General features: G+C 42.0%; 1 protein-coding gene and 1 long non-coding RNA gene across 3 annotated transcripts in view; one reads left to right on the top strand and one right to left on the bottom strand.

The window, feature by feature from the left end:
* Window positions 1–16: 16 nt before the first annotated feature.
* Window positions 17–1,116, bottom strand: LOC125712563 (uncharacterized). The gene is made up of 3 exons (XR_007383342.1): window positions 1,009–1,116; window positions 553–731; window positions 17–433 (listed from the first exon to the last, which is right to left on the bottom strand). It is a non-coding gene; the product is annotated as an uncharacterized LOC125712563 (long non-coding RNA).
* Window positions 1,117–1,716: 600 nt separating this feature from the next.
* Window positions 1,717–13,729, top strand: part of dennd2c (DENN/MADD domain containing 2C) — a 30,439-nt gene continuing 18,426 nt past the window's right edge. The window contains exons 1-5 of one of the 2 annotated variants that reach the window (XM_048982721.1): window positions 1,717–2,055; window positions 6,111–7,157; window positions 10,015–10,136; window positions 11,283–11,371; window positions 13,472–13,633. In XM_048982721.1, the coding sequence (XP_048838678.1) occupies window positions 6,292–7,157; window positions 10,015–10,136; window positions 11,283–11,371; window positions 13,472–13,633 (1,239 nt within the window). In that variant the 5' untranslated portion in view covers window positions 1,717–2,055; window positions 6,111–6,291. The remainder of the gene's footprint in view (window positions 2,056–6,110; window positions 7,158–10,014; window positions 10,137–11,282; window positions 11,372–13,471; window positions 13,634–13,729) is intronic. The other variant, XM_048982722.1, reaches the window with a different exon arrangement.

Raw genomic sequence — 13,729 nt, 5'->3', positions numbered from 1 at the left:
GACAGCAATACTGCACATCCATGCTGTCAATCTCCCATTCTACCACATCCCAGATGGGCACACCACCGAAGAACAGTGAACTCAATGTCATGTTCATGAAACTAGTTTCAGATGACTTTTGCTTTGTGATATGGCTACCTCCAGCATGACAATCCACCATTGGAAGATGGGTAAATTGTGGCCATGAAGGGATGCATATGGTCAGCAACAGTACTCAGATAGACTGTGGTGTTCAGGCCATGATCCATTGGAATTAAAGATTAAACTGTGCCAAGAAAGCATTCTCCACAGCATTCCACCACCACCGGCCTCTGTGGCCCATCCCGCCAGTGTGATGGTGAGCCGCCTCCTCTTCATTAGTATGCACACGATAATGACAGAGACGAGCCGAACCCCGTTGTTTCTCAGCCTGATGAGGCCAACTGGTCCGTGTCTGGGGAACACACCTAGCCAGATAAGTGTGACGGTACCAGTATCCACCAGAGCTTAGCTATGGATGCCCTCCCCTATGCAGTCCATGTAAAGACCCTGCTCGTGGCCCAGCCAACCCACCTGATGATACCAGGGCGAGGGCTTGTTGGCGGGTGATGCGGGTGACGTCTCCCTCACGGCGTCGCCAGTGGCTGTGATAAGCTGCACTGTGGGGCCTGGCTGGGGCTCTTTCATATGACCTGCCCGACCTTCCCAGGGTGAGGTTTGCTGCTGCTTCGCCCCGGTGCCATCATGGAAGCCTGGCCAATTGGAGCCTTCAGATTAGGTCATCGATTTCTTTGCCGACCTAGTATCCCTGTCCTGACAGCAGTGTCACCAATTGTGACTTTTCGGCCATGTTTTTAAAAGAGCAAGTAGTTCACCTCATCAGTGAACTCCCAGAGACTAGCAGCAGCAGACAGCCAAAGCCAACAATTCACATAATTATCACACTCAGGGTAACCGCTACGCAATCACACGCACACCACGGCAAAAACATTACATTCAGCACTTACAGCACAATGTGACGACACTTACTATTTTCAACATAAATTCACAAATTTAGATGTTTCTTTATAAGTAACTGCGACTCAAGGCATGCTGGAATATGAATAATGAAGTTTCTGCGGCTCAGTTGAACGATGCTGAAGATCGGACCAGATGGAGGTAAATTGTCGACACCCTATGCACCTTTTGGCAAAAAAATAATTATTTAGTTAAGTTAGTCAGTTGCTTATGCAGTGGGCTTAATGTGAGCTTCAGGGGGGCTACCATGGAGCCATCAGTGCACAGCCCACATTGTGCCCAAAGTGCAGGCTCTATGACAAGGGCCGCATTAGGGGCCCATAGCTTGGAGCCCAATTTTCAGCCCACAGTGACCCCAAAAGGACTTGTTTGCTGGGTAACTATTTCAGGCAATTCAGTGAACTTGAACATGGCAGCTCACTTATTACATAATTTTCATAATCTCAAGAAAGCTTTGAAATTTCCATGAACCTGTACTAAACTACACAAATGACATTTCAAGACATGTAAACAAATGAATGTGTAGCTGGTCGATATGCCGGTACCGGTTATCCCCGGCCTATCTCAGCGGGTGTAACGACACGACATTAAGCGTGACTCACGGAGGTGTCTATGTCGCCCATTATAAATCTTTTTAATTGTCAAATAAAACAGTCAGTTACCAGTAATACCTAAACTGGAATACGAATATATTGTAAACATCTTTAAGCTACTGCACCCTTTCCCCATGTAAAGGTGAGGTCCCCGTTTCTCCCGTTAGATCCGAGGACTTCCTCCTCCTGGGGAGTCCGATCACTCTTACTGACCGCATCCTGCATGCAAAGACTGGGGGTGGGCGAGTCTCCGGGACAAGAGTCACGGCTGAAAGCGGCCATGCCGCGCGCAGCGTATTAAAATACCGCAGAGGAGACTTGAAACACCGGCTCTTCGCGTCATCTGCTGTTAACGAAAACTTCCGAAGCGGCGAAGACGCTTAAAACTGCTTCATATCGTTCGTACTGGATTACTAATTAGGTGTCAAGACAAAAAGGATATGGTGCCGGCGGTTTCACCACGGAGGTGGGTTAAGTTAAGTTAGCCAGTTACTTTTTACATGGCTTTACGTGTCCCATGTGTTCCCAGAGTTTATCAAGCAGATACTTCTAAACTACACAAATGTTTTCTTGTTGGTTTGCTGTGCCAACTCATCCGTCCCTTTTATGTCATTTTACTGTTTAGCTGGTTAGCTTGAAGGTAAATGTAGCTAACCAGCTCAGGGCTCATCCCCAGCATTACGCTGCGTTGTTTTGACTGCTTAATTGTTCTTATTTCTCTTGCACTTTGACGCTTTCGCAGTTTGTCACCGTAGTTAAGGAATTACCGAACGAGGAATATGATATTTGCACATTATATGTAGTTTTTTTCCACTGTAGGATTGTTCCGTATATTATAGTCATCATAGCATGACGGCATGAATGGGTTTCTAGGCATTTTTTATGAATCCATTTTTTCCCCTCAAAGTTTTGTGCTTTACGAAGATATGCTTTTTGTTTTGGGGAAAAATAGTCGTTAAGAACTTGCTTGCGGTTTTAAACTTGTCTGTAACGTTATTAATTTTTTAAGTGACTAGGATGCCTTAACTGGCTCTTCTCACTATTAGAGATTTTTTTACTATTAGACAGTGTCTGAGCAGCTGTACAGCTTGCCAGGGTATCACATGCTCCAGTGGGAGCCTGTCCAGGGAGCAGCAGACAGAAAAGGGGGAAGTACTATCTCACTGCAGCTGCTCTTCAAGGCCTGGTGTGAGTGTGGACTGTGAGGTACAAAGTTTCTTCTAGAGTCACTTTCTCAAGATCGATGAATGGCAGAGATAGTTATGTATATGTAACCTCTAGAATGCCAGATCAAGTCCCAGGATGGGTCTTAAACACTTCAGTAAATGCCAGGATGTATCAACCGCTTAAAACTGTCATTTTTATTTGGGTGAAGCTACTAGCTATGCACCCGGGTGATAGGCAATAAATGTTTAAAATGTGTGTTTGTGAAGAACACTTCTGTTTCTCTGCCCTGCACCCCTCCTGGATGTCATGCAATGCAGAGAGAGTCAGATCATGCGACAGGCGCCGAGGAAGGTGTGATGACCACAGCCTGTGAAGCTGCAATTAGCTGTTGGCTGTCATTTTTGATGTGACTTTAATCCCGAAGTCTAGTTATGTGGGGACACGCTGGGTAATGGAGCGCTTGCAGTTTGTAAATAACTGGAGTGGAATGGTGTGTAGATCTTGAGGCCTCACTCTCCTCAATTGTTGTTTACACAATGGACGGAATAAAAGACAACAAGCATGACGACAAGCATGTGTGCACCTGAGTGCCAGAGTGTCTTAACAGTGTACATTTTCCTTTGCATGCGTTCTCTGTGAATGTAGGTTTTACTAGTTGGAATTCCAGTATCGTTCTTGCTGCCTTGTGCTGGATATTGTTGTAGTGCTGCTTTAATCCTTTTTCACAAAACTGTTTGGGGAACCGTGATGTAAAATGGATCTGTATTTGTTGCCATTCTAATATAATTGTCATCATATTGTCTCCTCTGTAGGCCTGTAATATTAATCGCTGTTTAACCCAGTTCTTAAGAATAGTGCTTGCCACGCCAAACCAAGAAATCCCAGTAGCCCAGATCATAGGGATATGAAAACTGCGTAATAAACAATGGCTATTCAGATAATCGTTGCAGCATTGTTCCAAATAAAGAGCTTCTGAGTGAACTTCCCTGACCCAGCCTGCAGATATTTGCTGATCCTCTCATCCTGAGACTCAGGAAAGCAAAGGCTTCCTGCAAAATATATGCACGTGCATGAGCACACACACACACACACACACACACCATTAAACCTACACCATTTAAGGAGTGCAGGCTTACACACAGACCATCATGCCTGATGACACAAAAGGCTCCACAATGACTGCACACATACAAACTGAGATTTATGTAATGACACATACTGTTGCTGTGTTCTTCTAAATGCGCATATATGTTTGTAGCTGAAGCTAACAGTAGTGGTGCTGCCATTGACCTAGATTGTGTGCATTTTACTGATGTGAAACGAAAAGCCTCTTAATGGAAGCACATGAATTCTGAAAAAAAAACCCTGAATTATCTCAGAAAAGTGGAAAAAGAATTTGCAAATTAGTAGATACAAGTTATGTATGGTAATTCTATGCAGAGTGCTATATTACAAACAACTGAATTTACATTACTGATAATTTGTGGGTTTGCCAAAATAATGTTTTCAAAATTCATATAGCAGTTGCCTTCTGAACTTAGTAAACACAGTGTTTCAGGATGCTTTATATTTCGCTAAATATTTGCAAGGAATTCATTCTGTACATTATCATCAATGCACACTGTGGCAGCCCCACCTCATTTCACATCACATAACTTACCTCATCAACAATAAAGTTATTATGGTAATAAAGACCAAAACGAGTAATAACAGGACACTTCTGCTGCGGACATAAGCAATCTTTTTTTTTTATAACATAAGCTTGCTCCATATTGAATTACAAGACATGCATCCTAATTTCACAGGCTGACCATTATTCGTATGACATCCATTAATGGAAACGCCCCCCATTCAGAGATTCATTTTGTCAACCTTCTTTTTGCAATGTCATTCGTACAAAATTACATGGAAACACACATAACCGCACAAGACAATTTAGTGAGCTATAGCTTTTTGATAGCTGGATGTGCTTGGCCTTGGCCGTGGTCTGCTCTGGGATTCCATACTGACTGGAAGATGTAGGTCTGGCAGAACAAAGGCAACTTCAGCTGTCTCTTTTCCCCTCCTACCCCCTTTCTCCCGTTTTCAGGAATGCAGCATGTTAAATGACCAATTGCCCGCAGTGGTAATCATCCAGCTTGGGAATTCCTCCCATTTCCCATCTCTGTCCACCACCATGCCTCCAACATGCCCACAGTACTTCTAGACCAGGGCTGATCATTCCTGCTCCTGCTGATCTGCCACTCTGCAGATCTTAGGTGCTGCCCTAATTTAACACGCCTGATACAGATAATCCGGTCCTTCGGTAGCTATGTGAACATAGCTGGCTCTAATGGTGAGGTGCTACTGATATACCTGATTCTCTGCATCGTGAGTGTTAAATTAGGGCAGAACCTAACCTCTGCAGGGTGGTAGATCTCCAGGAGCAGCAGTGACCCTATTCTAGAGGAATATGTATGTAATATGTATAATATTCTTGCTTATTCATAAGTTATATCCCTCTCAAAATTAACTAAAATGTCATTCACAGATTGCCCCTTAGACATGTTTAACCTGTAGCATGATTCTATACAGTAAGTTATGGTAAGCTTTGGTAGCAGTGAAATTCGAGAAAAATACAAAACATGGAACAAAAATTAAGCTGTAGGGGTCACGTCCCTTCGAAAAATTAATGTCTAACTGGTCAGACCTGCGGAAGTAAATCAACATTAAAGCTGATGGGGCAAAAAAACAATTTTATTGCAAAACTGATCTTAAACCTTTTACCTTGAATATTTGCTAGACTTTGGGACAGTAAGAAAAAAAGGTTAACATTGAAGGAGGTGGACTGTTTTTAAATCCTGGTTGTATATGTACAACATCAATATGACATTTGATGTTTATTTGGTGTTTTGAATTGTTGTGATTGGATAAACCATGGCTTAAAATTGCTTTCCCAATTAATGTTATGTGTATTTTTTGTGTCTGTATGACCATGTATGTCTTCCTTGGATTCTGAGTCATTTTACTGTTTAGCTGGCATGATGCAGTTTGAAGTTGCAGTGCTTGAGTTGCTTGCATTGGGGGTGCATGTGCAGGGCCTGGAAGAGAGTTTTAGGTTTAGGTCTGAGCCCCAAAATTTCAGTGGCTGAGGCATGAGCCTCCCACACACAATCATTAGTGCTGTCCTTTCTATCAGGCTATTTTTGGCCACTGACCTTGAGAAGTCCCAGCCCTTGTCCAGTTTCCTCCGCTTTCCTCCCATCTCCCTCACGTCCTTCCACCTCTGTTCCCTTTGCCTGCTGTTTGGCTCTCAGGCTTCAGACTAGGCTGTGTATCAATGAGCAAATAACTGTATTGTCTCATGCTTTGCAGGGATCCCCAGGAGGAAAGCTTTTTATTGCTTGAGGATGAGAACATTTTGCTCTTGAACCTTGAATAATCCAGTAAAGAAGGAGAGAGAAAACGGACAAACAGACAGTGCACTGGATGAAGAACCTTTCCTGTCTAGTTAGGATAGAGGAGCACAAATGCCTCTGTATTGCCGTCTTATGCCATGTTGACCCTGAGGGCAGGAAGAGGAGACCGAGGGGGAGTTGGGGAGGCAGTGACCTCTGGACCTCCTTCCTCAGTAGGCAGGCATCTCATCCATGATCCAGGAATAAACATAAAAAAGAAGATTTCACAGTGGGAAGGTCGCAACCAGTTAGAAGGGGGGCAGTGTTGTACCAGCAAGGCGCAATGGGTCCCAGTGTCCCGAACTCTCTCTGGGGACATCCATGGAAATGAAGCATGTTGCAATAACAAGAGATGTGAACCTTGGGCAAAGGCATGCCTGGCCAAGGCCAAAAGTCTCGGGCTGGATTTCAGGGAAGCCCAGGGAAGAGGTACATGCAGAGTTAATGGGATGATGGGTGATGTAGCAGATCCTAATTCTGTTTCTCAAACAACGGTATGCGAGTCTGTGGATCCCAGCAACTCCACAATGGCCAAGGACAGCAGAGACATCAGAGGGCTTGCAAATGTGAAACTGGCAGATGAGGATCAGTGTCATTCTCCACCCTTGGGTTTAGATGACCCTGGGCTGATTATTCCTCCAGGGAACTTCTATATATCCCGGGGTTTCTGGTGTAAGTTGGAAGGGAGTGATGTGCCTCAGATCAGGAAGAGTCCACCACAGCCACCCATCATTGAAATTGAGCGCAGAGACACACACCCAGCAACCCCACCACCAAAGCCTCAGCGTACTTTTCAGTACAAAGGGGCCAAGACTGTCCCTGGAAGGCCAAACCAAGCCGAAAAGTGGACTTCATGTGCCAACCAATCACAGCTTAGCTGTCAGGTCAGCTGGTGTCCCCCAAACTGCCCACATCCCCCTCGTCCCATCTTCTATGGCAGCAGTATATCCAAGCACAAAAACAGGTGAGCTTCTTAACATGCACAGCGTATTACTGCCCATGCCCAGTGCCGTGAGTCTGGGATAGGGTTTTGGATGATATGACCTAAAGCGCATCAGCTTTACACCATTACTGCAAGTGAATGAAAACTAGTTAAGAATGGACTGAGTATATTTTCATGAACTTAAATTTGCTTGTAGGACTAATCTAAGTGAATGGCCAGTTTGATAGTTTCCATTAACATTAATTCATTATTAATTCAGCTGCTTCATTATAGTAAGAAAATAAACGTTTCTCTTTATTTATAGATATAATATTTGTTGTTCTTTACAGTGTTAAATGACATTCTCAGATGACCGTTTACTTCAGGGGTGGCCAGACTTTACATGCAAAGGGCCAGTGTCTGTGCAGAACCTTTAGCTGTTCAAACCCAGATGTGAGAACTCTTCAGCCGTTCAGTCTTCTAATTAGTAATTTTAAAACACAATGCAGGCCTTTCAGGATAAGATTGGCCACCCCTGGTTTACTTAGTGGAGCCATTAAAACTGGCCTTGTGGTTTGATTGGAGCAGTTTTTCTTTACATTACCAGTCTACAAGTATAACAACACACACGTTTGGTTTTTTTTTTAACCAGGGAACAAGTAACAGGGTAAATAGCTTAAAACTTTTCTTCAGCAACAGAAGTAAATTAAGCCCAACTGCTACTGATTTACTGATTTACAATCCCTCCGCCATAAAAGCAGTATTATAATAGACAAGGATGGACATAACCGGTACGCAAGTACGCATTCAGCTATAAAAATGATACGTGCGACAATCAACTGTGGTAACACTGTAAATGTGCACTTATTTTATGTGCATTTGCGCTGCTATGCATTTTAATCTTTATATGCTAACGCTGCTTCATTTGCAGTATACAGGTTAAAATGCAAGGTATTTTCTTGTCATAGCAGCGCAAATGCACATAAAACAAGTAGGCATTTGTGTTTTTGCAAACAATCGTTTGTCGCACATATCATTTTTAAGGGTGAATGTGTACTTGCATACCATTTATGTCCATGCCTGACTATAGACTTATTACACTATCTGAAGCAATTCAAGCAATATTGTATTTTTCTGTGTCAGGTGTGAGAAAAAGGCAGTTAAGGCATTTGTTATTTTAAAGGATTGAACAAATGAAGAACATTATAACCCTTAAAAATGTAGGTCTGTCCTTAAGAAACATTGCAAAGAAAACTAAGCTATCAGTGAATTCGATTTCCTACTCCATCAAAAGGCCCTTGGAACCAGGAGGAAACCAACAGGAAGAGGTTAGCGACCTGAACAGGGAGACTAGCATCCTGAACCAAAAATGCTACACTTAGTGGATCAGGTCACCCTACAGTAAGATAGTGACCCAGTATTTCCCAACTAGTTCTGACATATCTTAGAAGTGAAGAACATCCTTTAATGCACAGTCTATGGATTTATACCCCATTGAGCTGGTTTGGAATGAACTGGGCTGAAGCATGAAAACAAAGCAGCCTGCAAGTGCAACACATCTATTGGAATTTATGCAACAGAGTGGAGAAGAGACTTCCTGAGAGGATTTTATTTCCATTGTAGAAAGGATGCCACCAATGCAGCCAAATGGCTACTTCAGTATTAGATTAAAAACTAGGTGGAAAGCATTTTAAACTGCATTTGAGAAAACACTTCTTTACACAGCGTGTAGTTAGAGTACGGAATAGTCTTCCTGTTCATGTAGTGCACGCTAAAACCTTGGGTTCCTTTAAATCAGAGCTAGATAAGATTCTAACAACTCTGAGCTATTAGTTAAGTTCTCCCCAATCGAGCTTGATGGGCCGAATGGCCTCCTTTCGTTTCTAAATTACTTATGCTCTTATTTACCAGTAAATTACGTATGTTTGCCTATTATGCAGGCAGTCCCCGGGTTAAGAACTTCTGACTTATGGGGAAGTCATACTTATGAACGGCCTGCCATTAAGCCTATTATATTAAAAATTCAGGATACATGCAATGGGTTGTAATGACAAATGCATGCACGGTTCATTGGCTTGATGTGCAGTATTGTATGTAGCGACTTTTATTACTGTGTCATTCCATGTCAAGTCATGGCAAGCCAGAAGGATAAGAGGTTTGGAAAATGTATGGGGTGATTATTTTTGTTTATTTAAATCTTTTTTCTTTGTACCATACTTGGTAATGCTTTAAATTAACTGCACCTTCATAATGCAACAAACATGATAATAATCACAATGTTTATTAACATTATTAAAGCTGTTAAAGTATGTTACAATGTTAAGGTATATTTATATGCTGCTAATGGGTGTTCTATGAATGCTTTATGAAGGTGCAGTTAATGTAAAGCATCACCCTGTGTTTTAATTTCTGAGTACACTGAGGCATTAAACTGCGTTAATTTGAGTAAAAACTGGAAATAATGAGGGGTTCTTAAACATTTGGTCGGTTGTATATATCTATAGGGCCCCTTGGGGTTTGTCAGGATAAGCGCAGAGTGGCTGGCCTGTATCCAAGTGTGATGTCACTGTAAGCAGGCCTATTGTCTGGGCTTTGCTGTTTCCCCACAGTGAGGGTCAGAGGTCACATTCACTTTGCAGATCCACCCCTGCTGTTCTTTGGCAAAGTCAAGAGTGTGTTCATTTTACCATCGTTTTCTCACACTCTCAGAGCTCTGTTAGAGCCTTTATTTTCTAAACGGCTTTACACCATTTTTCATCTCAACTAATGTCAAGTAATGGTTCCCTCTTCTCAGCTTGCAGCAAACATTGATTTTCTTCAGCGTTTCTTTGCAAGTCATGTTTTTGTGATGTTTCCTGTTGCAGCAGACAGGTTAGTCGATGTCTCTCTATTTTCACAGGAAGTCTTTTGAGTTTGAAGATGTCGTGCAGTTTACAGGACAGGGGACAGGGACAGACGAGCTTCAGCCATCGGACATATACCATGCTTTGTCCAATGACAATGTGTACGAGGACATAATACGTGAGTGTCTCCCTTCGGTTTTTGAGTGGACACGCCCCTATGGCTGAGTTCTAGGGAAACGAGGATTGTAGTCCTCGATAGGCTCCTTCTTCACTCACTAATTAATCGCTATGTTTAAATAACTGGTTGGATAGTAAGGGAACTCATCTGGTGTTGTAGATGCTTCAGCTGTAATTTAAGGAATGATTAGAATATATTGTAATACCTGCAGGATTTCGTCATTCAGCTGTTGGGTTTGTGCTCTTGTTGTACATGTGCATCTGTTCTTCATAGAAATATGCATATTTGTCATTTTAGTGTGTTTGAAGCCAACGTAACAAAATTCAATAACGTCAAACTGATTGTCAAACATTTTGGTACTTTGGTGATATTTCTTTAGAAAGCCAAAAGGGGCTGGTGGTCATACATTCCATTGAGCTAAAATATTGTAATCACCCCCATGTTGAACAAGTAATGTGGTCTATTGTAAAAATAGTGCATGTCAAGGTTTGGGATATATTACTTGGTAAGCCAACATCTGTTACTTGTAGTTGATGTGTTGAATACAGAAGAAATGGCCAGTGGTAATGATCTGACAAGGGCCAAATCATATTTTGTGTTGCAACTGGACCTAGGAGAAATGGAAAAAGGTCGACATATACAGGCCTGAGGGCTACATGCACTGTGTCTCATGACATGTCTTCTCGTGACCATCTTTAAGATTGCATGTAATGTTTGCCACAGTTGCCCTTCTACTGGTTTGCACCAGACTGGACAGCCATCATTAACATCTTGCATCAATCCGTCTTGGCTTTTTTTCCTCCTCAGAGTACCTTAATACCTTAGTAGTAACTCAGTAGGTTGATCATGAGCATCCCACAAGCTTTGCCGTTCCTGGGATGCTCTGACCCCAGGGGTCTTTCCTCCTGCCCATTTATTTATTCTACGAGTAGCGATGTTGGTTTACTGTGTAATATTTCCCAGACCTTGACATGTACCAGATAGTTAATGCTATTTGCTTTTTTTTCTTTATTATCTCAAGAGTTATTTTTTTTCTGGGATTTATAGACACAAAAGGTAGCAAACCTATACACACAAACACCAGCCCCCTTGATTTGCATGGTAATGTTACCTATTGTTCTCTTGTGCCCCTGGGCTGTTCCTCAGCAGAGAATTCATATGAGGATGTGAAGCTATTTCCAATGTGTCTGCCGACTGGCCGCCCAGCCCAGAGAGACAGCTCCCGGACTCCCCAGGTAACCATCTGGATTTAATTAATTTATAAGAAGTTTACAGGTGACCTATAAGAGTATTTAAAGCTATACTGTAAATCATAAATCAAACTTGGATATACACAAATTAGGTTAAAATAACTAATAACATTGAAAGTTAGCAACGTTATTAAAGTAGTTAATATCCCAGCTTAAGCGGTTTAGAGGTTTTTAAAACACAGCACAGAGTTTTTCATTGTGCACAAGGTTATCCCATTAATATGCTCTCATCTATAATGCATTATAATCGTCATTATAAGAATTAAGGATGATTTGTACTGCATTACAGTGGTACTGTATCTATAACAGTGTTTCAGAAAAATAGTTTTTATGAATTCCCAATTCCCTGGGAGTTCACAAACACGTGGACCATCTGGGGTTTCCTGAGGACTGGTTTGAGAAACACTGATTTACAGTGCATTATTGATGAAAGCTTCATAAAGCATTCATAATGCATAATAAACATCGCTATAATATGTTATGCCTTTTTAGAAATATTTACAGGCATGTTTTTAATATCTTGTAATGTGCTGTGAATGTGTTCATAGATTCTTATAGATATTGCCTTCATAGAAAGCTTTTTTAATTCACTCTAGGCACTTCTCTTCATAGCATGGTAACTCAAAAAGTATTTAATGGAAACGTTGCTGACACTTTGTATAGGTGAAGAACTGTAACTGAGTAAATTTTGAAACAAATTTTACCAAAATTAAATCAGTGCCACATAATGATACCAGAACAAAGGGCAGTTTCAGATACTTTATTTCAGGGAGATTGTTTCATTCTGAGACAAATAGGTAAATTGAAGCATATTTTGTGTCATTTAGTGGTGGCATGTGAAAGAACCGTCATGGACGTAGATCTGTGAAGCCTGGTTACACTGGGAGACAGATCTTATAAAAAAAATTTTTGGGAGAAATGGGGAGAGTGTGTAGGGAGCTAAAGACTGTACTGTAGAAGCTGGTGGGTATGAAATGAGTAGGGATTAGATCAGGGGTGGGCAATCTTATCCTCAACGGGCCAAGTGTTTGCAGATTTTGCCTGTTTATGCCACTCCGCACAATTTATACTAAGGCTGGTTTTCTTTTGCATCAAACTATCCATGTTGGTACGTTTTTTTCCCTATTTAAAGCTGACTGTGGCGTAATGGTGAAACAGTTTAGAGAGAGACTTTACAGAGGAACTGCATGGATTCTACTTATCAGATGGATGCGTGGTTTATGTGCGTCAGGCTGGTTAGATCAACATTATCCAGTCATGCCCCCCCTGTTTGGGAACCTCTGTACTGATTAATTTTGTGATTCTATCTTCTTCTTGATTATAGCCCCAGGTTTTGTTGAGATGCTAGCAGTCATGGGGAAAAAATCCTGTTTTTCTTGTCCTCATGTGGCGGCTTTTCCTATTGTATGTTATTGTTACAAAATGTCTTATCTGGTAGATCTTGGTGAGTCTTCTTCAACTGGTAGTATATATGTGAATGCAGAGGTGGACATTTCAGATCCAGAAAGTAAAAATCCAGTCCAAGATTTTGTTTCAACCAACCAGTTGAGTACTCTGTGACTGTAACTTGTTATTCTCAACTGGTTGTTTGTAACAAATTCTTGGCCTGGATTTTTACTTTCTGTATATGAAGTATCCACTGCTCTGTGTATGGTTTAATTTAACTATGAAAGGCAACTGCAAATCAAGTGCTTTGTTTGATGTCTTGTGTGAAATTCTTAATCCCATTAGATTCGTCCAGATGAGTCACACATTAAGTAGTGATACTCTTGAGCTGTACACCTGCATATTTTCCATCCATTCATCCAACCATCCATTTTCTGTAACTGCTTGTCCTATTCAGGGTCATGGGGGGTCTGGAGCCTATCCTGGAGGCTACAGACACAAGTCAGGGAATGACCTAAGATGGGGCACCAACCCGTCACAGGGCTCACTCACACAGTATTCACTGACACACACACACCAATGGGAAATTTGGCAGCTACCTGCATGTCTTGCCCCAGGTTAATACCTAAGCCGAGGGTCCGTCTGAGAAGCCATGCTTTATTTTCCTATCTTACTTTCTATTCCCTTTGTTTTCCAAAGCTTCCTCCCAAACCCTCTGTCCTGCTGGCTTCCCCTGAAAAAATGGAAAAGAGGAGCAGCCACAAGAAGGGGCCAGCAGGCATGGCCACAGTCACGATGTCCAGAACTGCTCCTAAACCGGCAGTGCCAAAGCACCGCTCAAAAACACAACCACTGTCCCAGGTAGGTCTCTGCCTTTTGTTACGTGCTGACATGCATTTCGTAGGTCGTTGTATAGCCAATGCTAAAAGCACAGTGCTGCACCTAATGATCTCCTGA

This window comes from Brienomyrus brachyistius, chromosome 18 (genome assembly GCF_023856365.1).
Source record: "Brienomyrus brachyistius isolate T26 chromosome 18, BBRACH_0.4, whole genome shotgun sequence".
NCBI lineage: Eukaryota > Metazoa > Chordata > Actinopteri > Osteoglossiformes > Mormyridae > Brienomyrus > Brienomyrus brachyistius.
Note: the sequence above shows the minus strand (reverse complement) of the source record. Positions and strands in the feature narration are given on the sequence as shown.